At 46.9% G+C, this 13,299-nt stretch overlaps 1 protein-coding gene across 1 annotated transcript in view; it reads right to left on the minus strand.

Annotated features, from left to right (window-relative positions):
- The window catches only part of PLAT (plasminogen activator, tissue), an 8,311-nt gene extending 695 nt beyond the window's left edge, over window positions 1–7,616 (minus strand). The window contains exons 1-12 of the mRNA XM_010148531.1: window positions 7,539–7,616; window positions 6,502–6,541; window positions 6,007–6,138; window positions 5,133–5,246; window positions 4,601–4,775; window positions 3,943–4,034; window positions 3,508–3,682; window positions 3,233–3,318; window positions 2,665–2,860; window positions 2,060–2,196; window positions 1,831–1,971; window positions 315–463 (exon numbers count right to left, since the gene is read on the minus strand). Of these exons, the coding sequence (XP_010146833.1) occupies window positions 315–463; window positions 1,831–1,971; window positions 2,060–2,196; window positions 2,665–2,860; window positions 3,233–3,318; window positions 3,508–3,682; window positions 3,943–4,034; window positions 4,601–4,775; window positions 5,133–5,246; window positions 6,007–6,138; window positions 6,502–6,541; window positions 7,539–7,616 (1,515 nt within the window). The remainder of the gene's footprint in view (window positions 1–314; window positions 464–1,830; window positions 1,972–2,059; window positions 2,197–2,664; window positions 2,861–3,232; window positions 3,319–3,507; window positions 3,683–3,942; window positions 4,035–4,600; window positions 4,776–5,132; window positions 5,247–6,006; window positions 6,139–6,501; window positions 6,542–7,538) is intronic.
- Window positions 7,617–13,299: the final 5,683 nt, after the last annotated feature.

Genomic DNA, 13,299 nt, shown 5'->3' on the forward strand with positions numbered 1-13,299 from the left:
GTTCACGTAAGAGAAAATATTAGGAAATGCTGCTGAGGTGGAGTTTCCTGCTCAGTTTTGTGGTATTTCCTATATTTGGGATTTTCAGTCTGTATTGTCCTGGTGTGCCTGGTGAAGTGTGGCTTTCCCAGATCTGCGGGGCAGGTGAAAAAAAAAGATAGAGGCGCCCGCAGTTCTATTCAACAAAACCTTGCTTAGAACTTCCATGTAGCCAAATGCAGAACTTGTTTTAACTACTTTATGAAAGTTTGGGTTGTTCAGCTGAGACTATCAAGGACAGACCTAAACAGAAAGAGGAACAGAACTGGGTTTACCTTGCAGGCATCATCAAGGTGCCTCGTGTCTCCTGCACATAACATATTGTCTGTCACAGTCCGGTTGTCTAGATGCTGTGTTGTGCACCGGCTGGCTGGGAACAGTCTGACGTGGCCTTCCTTCAGGTGCTCTGAATAGAATGGAGAAACTGGGAGAAAAAGGACAATATAAATACGTATATATGTCTGCGTAGGTGTGTGTATATATCTTCTTAAATTGCAGTTCAGTTCCTGGAGTTTAGGGGAGAGTTTACAGAAGTAGGTGGGGGGGGCTGAACTAATATTTCCTTGCCAGAGGGTCATTTTTAATGCTTGGGGGTACTGCTTTGGTAGTGCTGAAATCTGGTTGAGAGAGAATATTGCTGCTTTAGCAAGTGTAAATGCTAAAGAGGTTTTTGTAGGCTCCAAAGGAGCGCTGGGTTTCTTGGATGGATAAATCATCGTTGCACAGTTACATGGATCAAAATGAAGTCACAGGAAGTGCCTATGAAAATCACTAACTACAAAACAGGATCCTGACTTTTTAGCATTAGCCTGGTGGTAACAAAAATCAGATGTCTTGTCGTACATGATACTGAGTAATTGGATAGGAATGTAACTTGTGTTATGTTGGGAGTTTGTTTGTTTTGGGTGTTGGTTTTATTCTCCCGCATAGCTGTGATTGATTGCACAAAGCTGAAAGTCGCAGGATTGTTGTTTTTCAGTCTAGTTTTGAATTACAGTTGAAGCATCCTTTCCCTCTCGAAGAGTTTATCCTGTACCCCTGTAGGCAATGCTGAGGACTCGCTTTAAAGCACTTTAAAAACACTTCATGCCACACTTCAAGTCTGTTCCAAACCCCCTATTGATTCAAGTCACGATTAGGGGGAGTTACAATGATGCTTCACAGTCTCTGTCTCAAAGAGTTTACAAGTTAGAGAATAAAAAGGAATCAGTAGAAAGTGCCAGTAAAATAAGGGATGGGGTTTTTTGTTTATTTTGAATATAGGTCAGCCTGTGTATAGTTTTATTCCTGTTTGCTGTAGCTCACTTTAAAAGCTATTTAGCCAGCCACTTCATATATACCTGGGATTATTATTTCTTCAGCTTTTTTTTTCCTATTCACTGCACACAATGTGTCTTTTAGAATAATGCAACTACCTGCAACTGTATGGTGTGTTAAATCTCGACAGAAGTGGATTTCTGTAACAATGACAATATCTAAATGTACTCAGTACAGCAGAAATGTGGCAGCCCTGATAGGAAAGGGAGAATTTACAACTCTATCCACAGTGCTATTTGTGCACTTTGACTGCTGGAGAGTACCAAGGAATACAACTAGCCCATGCAGCTGACAGAGCTCAGATGAACGAAATAAGGCAGGAAATTTGTTTTTGTCACCCACTTACGCGTATGTTTTGTAGTGCTGACATAAACCCATATAACAATTCAGGGGATCACACATTAAGCAATTCTAAAGGCTGGAATTCTTTGGGGGCAGGGGATACAAACTTTAGATATATTATCTCCTACTTACATTCTTCATTTCTGCCATAACCAGAGATCTCGCATTCAGTCCAGTCGGGCAGCTGCAGGTCTGGTGTTGGGAGGCAGGCAGGATGGACAGTGTGTGTTTCAATAGCACAGTCCTCTGCATCCGAGTCCAACTGCAACAGAGCTGATGAGTGGAAAAAATCCACACTTTGTTATGTGCACACTTGAGCCAGCTGTGACCTTTGCAGTCACGAGGTCAGAAAAGCTCTTACCAATATCATTGTTGAAGTTTTCTGAGTCAAAGCTCTCATGGACGATGTAGTTCTTCACTTGAAACTTCTGTTCGTTTTCCTCGGGAGTTACTCGGGAAGTCCTACCCAGCACAATCTGCAGCTGCTTTGCACTGAAGCTGAGGAACGAGAGCCTTACTTTCTTCCCGTGTCAACTGGAGTGGACCCTTCCCTTGAAAATGTATCGCTGGAGCTTCTGCTTTTCTTACTTTAGCACTATTACTGCTGCATTACCCAGGCAGCTTTACCTCTTGTGTCCTATTTGCCTTCATTTTTGCACTGATTGCTGACGGCAAAGCTCCTCTGCCAGCCCCTTGCTGTTCTCACGTTTCAGGTGGCTCTGTACTGGCAGTTTTTGTTCTTCAGCTATTTGATATTCTGCTGTGGTACCTTAATGCCACGCTGCTAGTTTGCCCAGTAAATGCCTCTCTGTAATGCTCAGCACAATTAACTCTGTAGTGCAGAGTGACTTACTGGGATAGAGAGCTTTTTCTCAAGCCTTTTACCCTTCAAGTAAGGCTATACTCAGTGTTTCCATTTTCCAGATTATTTTTTTTTCCCCAAGCAGTGCCGAATCCTCCACTTACCCTTCCTCAAAACAGTGAGCAGCTGACAAAACCCAGCAGGAACTGATCAGAATTCCTCCACAGAGGAAGTGCTCTCCAGGCACTCGGCGATACTTCACAAAGATGGCAGCTTGCCACGGGTGAGCGGTGATGTCTGTGTAGGAGCCACCTTTAATCCTGTACTGGCGTACGCTGCGCTGCCGTAAGCCACAAGTGGCTGTGGATGACAAACCCAGAAATAGGCTTTTTGTTCAGGCACTCTTGCTTTGAGTTTGGGTTAAAAGCCTGTTAGTCATCAGTGCGTCCTGAGGCAGCCTGGCACGAGCTGTTTAGCATCTGACTCATTCCTGTTTCCTAGGAAACTTGTATTCTGATTTGAAAAATACAGTAAGGGAACGCTGCCTTTTCTGTCCTCCATTCCTGTAACCTTTCCTTCAGGCAGAGAAAAAAGCACTTCTGTAAGAGTGCAGCCGTTTTCCCCCTCCCCCCCAGCTCTTAATTTGCTGAAGGAGGCTTGAGTTTAATACAAGTGACATGCAGACCAGTAACGCCTCAAAGAAAGAAGAATCAGGAATGCTAGGATCCTTACAGCAAGTAGGCACGTTGCAGTACTCCCATGTGAGCTGGCCTCCTTTCAGTACATGGCACCAGGGCTTGCTGTCATTGTCAGGATTCCTGCAGCACAGGAAAGAGAAGAGCTGGTTGTAAAACCAGATTGGCAGGGAGTTAGGAGAAACCTGAAATTGGTGAGCTGTGCCCTGAGTGTACTCTTTGATTTTTCCAGAGATACAGAAGGCCCCAGGGGCACGTGTGATTTGCATCGGTGGAGTCTGATGTTAGAGAGTTCTGTAACTGGCTACATACCTGCAGAAATTGTGACTACCAAGGCCCAGCTGGTAAGCATCTCTTCTCCAAGCGGTATATAACTTGCTGACAAGGATTCGAGAATTCCACCTCAAGCAGGTACCTCCAGAGCTGGTAACACTGTGGCTGCCTCGGTAATCCGTGCCTCTTCCAGATTTGCAGTTGATGTTCCCAACTTCAATAAGAAAGCCACACGTTAACTGATGGATGCGAATCCCTCAGCTGTTCCTAACTCTGATTTCTGTCAAGGCATCTCTATATTAGCTGTACTTATCTCAGTCTCTCGGTGTCATAAATATTAAAAGCTTAAACGTGATTTAATGTGAGAGTCTCCACTTTTCCAGCTACAGAAATAGCACAAGTGCACAGAGAACCCTTATATATGCAGTGAATCGCGGAAGCTCTGAAGTCCATTCCCTGTCCCCCTGCATGTACCTTTTGAACAGGAGGGCACACTGCAGTGTTCCCAGGTGTACTTTCCCCCTTTAAAGATATAGCACCAAGGTCTGGAATCCTCATCTGGATTTCTGAAAGAGTTACGATATCATGCATCATTACAAAGCTATTGTCACTAGTCCCATGTCTGCCAGGTAGTTCAGTAACTTAATCCTGCTCTGCAGTGAAGATGTGGGTGGAGCTATCAGAAGTTGTTTGGATTCCTGTTTTAATCCTAGCATTGTGGAGTATGTGGAGGTGAGGATGAGACTGCCAGTAGGTAGCAGGAGGGGAGCGCTTGTTTGTGCACTTCATGTGCAGGAAGCATCTTATTTGTAGAGTTTTGAGCAGGATCTGGAGCTGCAGGAAACTGACTTACAAAGGGAGTTTTAGGCACTGAGAAGGGACAGAGGAAAAACTATGGGGTGAGAGATGTGTGCATGTTGTAGTCTGTTATAAATATCAAGTCCTGATAGACCTGAAGTTCAGGTATGCCTCCAGAAGTTGTAATCGCTGCTCATGGGTTGCAGAGTGTTTGTACTTGTGCAGAGTGGTCTCTGTTTGGTGTTAGACTGTTGCAAACAGCCGTTCCTTTGTTCCAAGCTCTTACAACAGGCCGATTCCTGTGGCCCTGACCTGTGTGCTATCAGCCCCTCACCTGCAATAGTTGTGGTTGCCCAACCCCAGCTCAGCAGCATCCCCTCTTCGTCCGCTGTATGTCTGGTCCATCAAGCCATTGCTATTCCAATTTAAGCATTCAGTTCCGCTCTCTGTCACGCTCCACGTCCCCCTGTATGTTACACCAGCATCTTTGTAGCACTTAATCCCAGTGTCTGAACAGAAGATACAGAAGGAACAAACTCTTACTAAGGATGGCATCCCGGACTCTGCTCACCCGGTCTCCGCGCTGTTTAAACTTGGCTCCCAATCTAGTAAGTCGGTGAAGGCGCCTTGCCAGGCAGACTGTGAGTGTACACAAAGGTCTTCAGCTCCAAAATGTAGAGTTTTATTAAGAGACACTGAGAACAGCCCAGGTGTCCTTCTTAAAAATCCTCTGCTGTATTAGCTTTAGAATAAAAAGAGGCAACTTAACAGGAAGCCTAGTGTACAGCAGCAGCTGCTGGGTACCTCATCCTTCCACACCGTGTAGCTAAAACCAGTAGCATTGCTCAGAGACATGGGATACTCACCTATTTCACACTGTTTCCCAGAGAAACCTTGGTGGCACTGGCAGATGAAGAGCTGTGGGGAATAATATGCCTGTGAACATTGGCCCCCATTGTAGCATTTGTTTCTAGTGCAGGCTGTGGAATAAGGAAAAGCCAGGAAAAAGTGTTAAGACTTCACAGAAGTAAGAAGCTGGCAGTATATACTGGGTCTGTTCAGCCTTGAGAAAAGAAGGCTTCGGGGACACCTTATCATCGTGTTCTGGTATTTAAAGGGTGGCTACAAAGAAGATGGGGACCCCGCTTTTACAAGGAGTCACATGGAAAAGACAAGGGGTAACAGGTACAAGTTGCTCCTGGGGAGATTCTGACTGGACACGAGGAAAATTTTCACAGTGAGAACAATAAGCCACTGGACTAATCTCCCCAGGGAAGTGGTGGACTCCCCAACACTGGACACTTTTGAGGTTCTGCTGGATGGAGTGCTGGGCCGTATTGCCTACACCGGGCTTTGGCCAAGGAAGGTTGGACCAGATGGTCCTTGAAGTCCTTTCCAATCTGGAGTTCTATGATTCTATACCCATCCTTTCTTTCCCGTCAGTCTCCTGTAGCCTGTTCTGGTTTTCCTTGCCTACCTATTAGTATCATGTGCTTACAGTCTTCCTTGGCTCCATCCTCTCCTCATACACTCTTAAGAGCCTTCCTCAGCCCCTTGCCCACTCCTGTTTAGTCCTGTCTAAGTTGGTATATATTATTTTTTTCATTTCTATCCTATATTTCAAGCCACGTTTTCTGTGTGATAACTCCTTCCCTGACAGTGGAGTAGTTCTTTTGGATAATTAGATGAACAATCTGTCATCCCCCACCTTTCCTTTCTCTCTTTCTTCTCCATACTCACCTCTGACAGGCACAGCGTGGCAGCGACTCCGACCGCTGTCGCACCTACAGTATTCTACTCTGCTCCCCGAGAGCCTCAGCCAGGTCCCCCTGTGCTGGTAGATTTCTCCAGATGAATTGTCTGTGCAAATGGCTGTAATTGGAGAAAGGAAATCCTCCTTTAGAGACTCGGGAAAAGACCTGGCTGAGCAAAAGAACTCAAACGTATCTGTGATGGGAGCGTCTGGCTAATGAGCTGCCCTTCTTCCTTCTCAGACCACAACTGTCCCACCCCTCTCCCTGCTGTGTTCCTGGAGGTACTGTTCCCCTACTGACTGGCCTCTTTGAGGGAGAGGAAAACTTTGTTCTTCGGGTTCAGTCTGGTAGTTTGCCTTCTGAATCTCACATCCAGATAACCATGACAAACAGCTCTGTCTCCATTCCCTCAGCATCATCAGCTTTCCCCACCTGGGTCCATAAAGCTCTGCGTGACGCGGTTGTAGCTTGCCTGGCTTACCTCTAGATCTGGCTCCCCGTTTGAGACGCACGCGCAAGTCCTGCAAGCAAAGAAGGTAAATTCTGTGAGTAACTGCTCTCTTAAGCAAACGGAGAGAGCAAGTGCCTCCAAAGAGCCAGTCCTCCTCTGGAGTGGAGCTCTGAGCAACTGTCTGCCCTCCTCGTCAGTGAAAAGTGCCTTTAGTACCTCAGCACAGGCACCGAGAACTGTAAGTGGCCGAGTTGCCGCAGATTACCAGATGATTGCTTGCCATCCGAGTGGTGTGAACTTGGGATGCGCCGCACTCGCATCGTGCGTGAAGTGATTATGTGTTCTTGGGTCGTTGCGAATGCTGAAGCTTGTCAGCTTTCTGCTGCCTGAAGGAGGCTCAAGCAAATGATTTCTAAAGAATTAAATGTGAACAAACTGTTAGTTTTGCTCACTGACATGTAGTTTCTACACGAGTCTTTGTAGCTTGACTGCCTTTGAGAGAGACGTCTCCCGCAGCCAATTAAATACAGTGTTTTGGATACCATTTTAAGGAAGAACCCTGTTTAGAAAGCTTCTTTGATCAGGTCACAGGAGAAAGAGCAACTTAAAAAGAGGAAGGTTGGGACAGCAGTTTTTTGAGAGAGAGAGACTAAACATTTTAGAACTGCGTAGGGTTTACTCAAGCTGTGCAATGTGAGACGTACAGTGAGGGGACATGGGAACCATTGATGTCCAGTTGCAAGCGAGAGTAATGATGAAGGTGATGACAATATGGAGAAAACTAAAGTGTGATCACAATGGAACTCTTACTAAAAGTGACAGTGAACAGATACACCAAGAAGACTTGGAGACCTGCTTGCTGAAGTGAAAACCAGCCAGGAGCACACGTTACTGGGAATCCCAGCTTAGAGGTAGACTACATTGTAAGGCTTTCCTTCTGCTGATTTCTAGTGATACAACCAGATTCTCCTTCTGTCCAACGCAGAGAGCTGGAGCCCATGGTATGGAAGTGCTGCTGAAAATGCCAGAGGGCAGCAAGGGCATTATTTGACACATGAGCCTCTTACCTGACACTGAGCAGTCATGATTGCTCCCACCAGCAGGAGATACAGGAGTTTGCCTTCCATTCCCAGTGTTTTCCACATCCCTCCAAATCTCAAGTTCCTATAGAGACAAAAGAATAAATAAGGTGTTGAACAAAGGCATTTTACAGTGTAAATGGAGTTCAAGGTCGTATGTTTTAAAAAAGGGTTTGAATTATGAAAATTCTTTCTACATTAAAACATACTTTCCACTCTGCAGTTCTCAGCCATCTGGTCTAGGTGTCCCTGGGCACAGGAATCTGCCAGGCTGGACCCAGGCATGCTTTTACTCAATCAACTCGGAGATCCGACAGATAAAGCATAGCCTTTTAGGTCTGGAGGAAACTCGGGGAGCGTTTCCTGGGGTAGAAGTAAATTCCAGTTCTCTTCCCCAGGGTTGCTGGAAGCCAACAGTATCGTGTGCATTTTTAGAGAGATGGACTTGTCTAATGAAGGAGCAAATTGCTGATTGGAAATAGATCCAGGTCACTGAGGCCTACCTGAGGGATCTCTCCAAGGGACACAAAAAACTGCTCAAGGGTCTGGGATAGCAGTGGTTTAAGAGGATTTGCCTTTTCTGCACAGGCTGCTGCTTTGGGTGAGAGTGAGGGCTCCTCTGGTGTCGGCAAGGAGGCTTTGGTTGATGGGAGGTGTGGGCAGCACTGCTGTGTGTGATTATCAATATTTCTACAGCTTCCCCTCAGGTGAACTTTCAGTTTCTACGGCTGTCCTAAATTCTGGCTGAAAAGGGAGCGCGTGGCAATTGGCTGGCAGGCAAGCTTCTGGTCTGGCGCTCTCATTTGTTTGTTGCAGTGTTTCTTTCTGTGTGTCGCTTCTGCGCGGTCACAACTACGGTCTTTCTCCCTCTAATCCCCTCAGCCTTCACACAAAGCCCTCTTCCATCCCACATAAAGAGCTTCTGCCTCCTCCAGACTGATTTACATAAACGGTCTCCTACAGCCGTAGTCTGGGAGAGACCCTCCGATGAACTCCTGGGCTGGCCGGTGTGGCTGGTGTTAAGGATGAATCTGGATTTCTGCCCATATTCATCTCGTTTGCTTTGAACAGTCTACTTTCTCTTCACTCATCAGAGATTAATTTCCTACCTGGTAAAACTGCTGCTCTGACCTGGCCACAGAAGGACATTTGGGTACTGTGATCCATCGGTATTTCTTCCTACTGTAGCAAAATCTATTTCTTTCCGGACTCGAGCAGGCAAGTTTCTTGGCAGAAGCGTGAATTTAGGTTTTTGTAGCCACTGACTGCAGCCAGATACGCTACTATCTTCTGCCCTGGCTTCCCCTCCCCCAGTTTGTTTCTTGACAAAGGAGGAAAAGTGATTTCTTGCGCCAAAGCCGAGCGCCTTGTGTAAGCAATGACTGGTTTAGGGCAGCTGCTGGGCGGAGAGAAATTCTGAGCAGCGGGGCACGCTCACAGCACGGCGCAGCCTTGAGTGTGTACAAAATTTTACCGCTGAAATTAAGCCACACGGGATTTTTGCTGTACTAAATGCCATTTCTAATCTCACTCTCATCGCAGAAAAACAAAGTGGATATGACAGACAAAGGCAGCCAAGAGCTTCCTGAGGTAGTCTGTTGCCTATGAAGGCAACAGCCCTTTGCTGTGGGCTTCCGGCTCCTCTGTTAATCCCTGTAGGAAAAATCCCTGAAAAGATGTATTTTGCCCATTCTTTTATCTTGGTGACCCTGTAGTAACGGTAAAAGATCAGGCACATGTATGTATGCAAAAAAAGCCAGTAAAGCCTGACCTTAGCAGCAGGAGTTTGGTAGCTAGCGCAGCTCTGGTTTATGTTTAGAAACGCTGCTGAACTTGAGGTCTTGAAATGAGGATTTATTGGAACGCCAACAGGACTCTCTGTTGCGGGGTGGTGAGGAGACTGTTGTCCTTGTCAAAAAACGTGAATTAGTAAGATGAATACAAACAATTATACAGAAGTTTAGCGACTTAGTGCCTGTGGGACTTCTTGGAAACGTAGCAGTAAATAGCTGAGTCCAATACATCTGTTAAAAACTGGGAAGGTATTACTGATTTTCACAGTTGAGTAGTAGCTTTTAAGGGCTGGAGTTGTCATTGTAAGAGTTCAGATTACATAATACAAATAACTTTATCACAGGTTTCCTGATATGAACCCATAATTTTCTTCCTAAAAGTAATAGTTACTCCTGCATGCAGTAGCTCTTTTCCACAACTGAATGAGACAGAAACCAGTTCACACTGGTGATTATTTGGCTTGATCCCCTCTACTACCAAGACTGCTATAGCACTCGGTCTAGATGGCCGAGATGGTCAGTCACAAGGGTGTGATGCAGATGGGAACCCCTCTGCTTTGAGCAATTCCAGCACCAGTGGTCCACTTTCTCTCTTCCTATGAAAATATAATGCCTCTTATACAATCCAAGAGCTGGGAGCAAGGTAGAGTAGCGATCAAGAAGATGTAATTTCATTCCCAAACTCTAGGATAGCTCTGCAGTTCCAAATCTTTGAAATAATATTGAGGCGCTGTCTCCCACACTGTCAGCTTTTTGTCATCTACATTACACGATCCCTGAGCAAGTAGAAAGCCAACACAATTATTTGAGAAAACTCCTATTTCCAGAAATTAGGAGCTCAGGTTCTGTTTCTGTAAAGCCAGAGAAAAGCTGGATGATAGCTGGTGACATTGGAGTGTGACAGATGAATGAGTCATAAATTGGGATTCAAGACTAAAAAAAGGGAGAAAGTGTGTGTTTTGTTGGTTTGGTTTTGGGTTGGGTTTTTTTTAAGATTTATTCAAAGAAGAGGCAAAAGGCACAAATATTCCAGTCTCTGAAGCAGAACTGGGAGGATGGTTTAGGCTGTTGTTTCTCATTATTAGACTGCACAAAGAGGAGACTTAAGTTGCAGGTCAGACTGAAAAGATTCACAGGAACAGCTTCTGAGAGCCTTAGTTACTCCAGATTTTGTCTTTGGTCACATCCTGATGAGATCCTTGTAATTCAGAGAATCTCTCTGAGATTTGTATTAGTACGCAGATTTTGTAGTGTACCTTTTATATACTTTCAAGCCCTTTCTCATCACTTTGCATTGCCTAGCAAGCCTTTTAAACCGCTGGAGGAGTCATTTCCATCTAGGCATTGACTTCAGTTGAATCTGAACTAAATAAGCAGCGTGCTCAGAGCTGAACCGGACGATCTCAACTGCTACTCTGAGTCATTTGATTGCGGCCGTAACCCCGTGTTATGTTATCCTTGCTCCCTGCAGCTGTGGCTCATGCTCAAAGCCATGCAGGCTTGTGTTCTGAAGCGCACAGAGAGCAGGGTTTAGCTGGCTAATTGTTAGCCCTGGTCATCCTTGTTGCTATCTGCGGAGTAGGCTTTAAGCCCTTACTGACAAAGGAGATTCTGCTAGCTAAGACCTTGTTAAGGAAAGGTTCAGTCAGTGAAACTACTTATCTAAGTTGAGGTGCTGTGTTAGAATTTCTCTCTTGGAAGCACTGTAAAGAACTGCTGAGACCTCATTTCTGAGGTACCTGCTAAGGTGCCCCCAAAACAATGCAACACTGGTGAAATCTGACCGTTTGTTTTTTGTGACAGGACAGTGCGGCAAAGCTGGCCTAAGTGATACCTTGGAGGAAGTTCTAGCTGCCTGGAACCAGCAGGAAGCTACAGCTAGTTTTTAGGGGGAAGGGGGAAACACCTTTTAAATTAAAAAAAAAAGGTGTTTTGGTCTTGGAGACTGACATGATAGGAGGAATCAAGTGCGCAGTTAATGGTTTATGCCATGCAGCCTGCTGTACAAGCAGGTTCTGGCCTTGCACAGGCTTATGCTGCAGAACGCAGCTCTCCCTCAAGTTGTCCTGCATCGGATGCCACGTCCTTTCTTGCACTTGTTTCTGCAGCCCCTGTTCAGCCTAGCTTACATACAGCACTGCAGCCCTTCCTCCTCTCCATGCAGGATGTCTCTGCTTCCATTGGTGGCTGCTGTCCCACTGTGCATGGAAAACTGGTAACAGATGTTGCCAGATGTTTATTTTCAGTTTGGGGAAAGGTACAGCTTAGGCCAGTCAATTTGGAATGTTCCTTGTGATAAGCCCTATCAAATTGAAACCATATGGCTGCTTGAAAAATACCATGTTTACAGGACTCAAGCAGAAACCTGCACACAGTGTGCTTTCTGGTAGGTCTCCGGAGCAGTCTGTGCCTTCCGCTCTGTCCCTTCGCTTCCTCCCTGATCAAAAATATTCTAGCAATAAGACAGAGGCCTGAATGTGGTGTTCTGATTCTACGGGTTCAGGTACATTAGGACATAAAGATATGCAATACCCTACACTTATCTCTCTTTCCTGAAGCATCATCATCAGGAATACTTTAAATCACATATTATTATGAATAACAGTCCTTCCAAGCAGCAAGAGCGTGGGTATTATCTCACCCCGGTGGAATAAGACCTAGCTACGGGATGTATCTTACTGAGGTCAAACAAAAAGTCATCAGGAGAAACGAAAAAGTAGCTTTCCCCCTCCGGATGCCTCCCGATAACCTGGTGTGTCCGTTGCAGCATACCTTGGTTCTGAACCTGTAGGGCTAAAAGCCTTCTTGCTCATGGGCATCTTGATCGAGTTCACGCAAAAGGCTGTGGATCTGTGCCTTTTCCTGCCTTCTGGGAAAAGCGCGCCCGTCTGCCTTTTCTCCACTGCACAGACGAAGAGCAGACTCGTACTATTCCCCTTTAAAATGTAACAGTGGACAGCCCTCTGCTTTGGGGGAAGAGAATTGAAACCCACAAAACCAGAGTAAGATTCTGGGGTCTTCAAAGACACTGCAGGAAATGGGTATTTTAGTCCCTGGCTTTGTTTTGGGAATCATTCTCAAGATTTCCTGTGGGTTTGGCCGCGTTTGAAAAGAAGTGTGTAGGGAGAACTGAAGACGACCCGCCCTCCTCCTCCTCTTTGTCCTCGCCGTAGCCCGGTTGGAGGGCTGGGGTGAAAGGATCCCCGTCTGCCCCTGGGCAGGGCGCGGAGTGCCCCGCCGCATCGCTCCTGGCTCCGGGCTGCCGGCCGCGGCTCCCCGCGCTCCTTTGTGCGGAGGGCTCCTCCCTGCTCCCAGCCCTTTCCCTGGAACAGCTGGCGCTTTCCTGCGACAACCGAAGGCTGGCAGCTTTACCCGGCGCTAGGAGGCTCTGCAGGAGCTGGAAGGCAGCGGCTCAGCTCATGAAGCACCTTGGTGCATCAGCGGGATTCATAGAATCACGGAATGGTTAGGGTTGGAAGGGACCTTAAAGATCATCCAGTTCCAACCCCCTGCCATGGGCAGGGACACCTGGCCCCCTTCCACTAGACCAGGTTGCTCCAAGCCTCATCCAGCCTGGCCTTGGACACTTCCAGGGATGGGGCATCCACAACAATTCGTGCAGGAACAGCGTTTACTGCCGGTGCCGGCGATGCTGGAAAGGGGAAATGCGCTTCTGGAAACAGGTGCGGAGTGGCACCTACCTTTTTGCTTTCTCTCGGCTGTATCCTGCTGATGGCTGCTGCTCCACACCGGCTTGGGGTTTCTGCGCCTCTGCTCTGGTCCCTCCGACCAGCTCCCGTCCCACTTAAAACTGCGCGCAGGGGGCGGAGACTCGGCGGGCGGTGGGGCGTGCTTTGCCCAGCCCACCCCTGCCAGGGGACCTGGGGGTGATCCCGCGGCGCGTGGCTGGGGGCCGGCCGCGGGAGCGAGCCTGCGGAGGGCAGGAGGAAAGCTTC

This window comes from Eurypyga helias, unplaced genomic scaffold, assembly GCF_000690775.1.
Source record: "Eurypyga helias isolate BGI_N326 unplaced genomic scaffold, ASM69077v1 scaffold15973, whole genome shotgun sequence".
NCBI lineage: Eukaryota > Metazoa > Chordata > Aves > Eurypygiformes > Eurypygidae > Eurypyga > Eurypyga helias.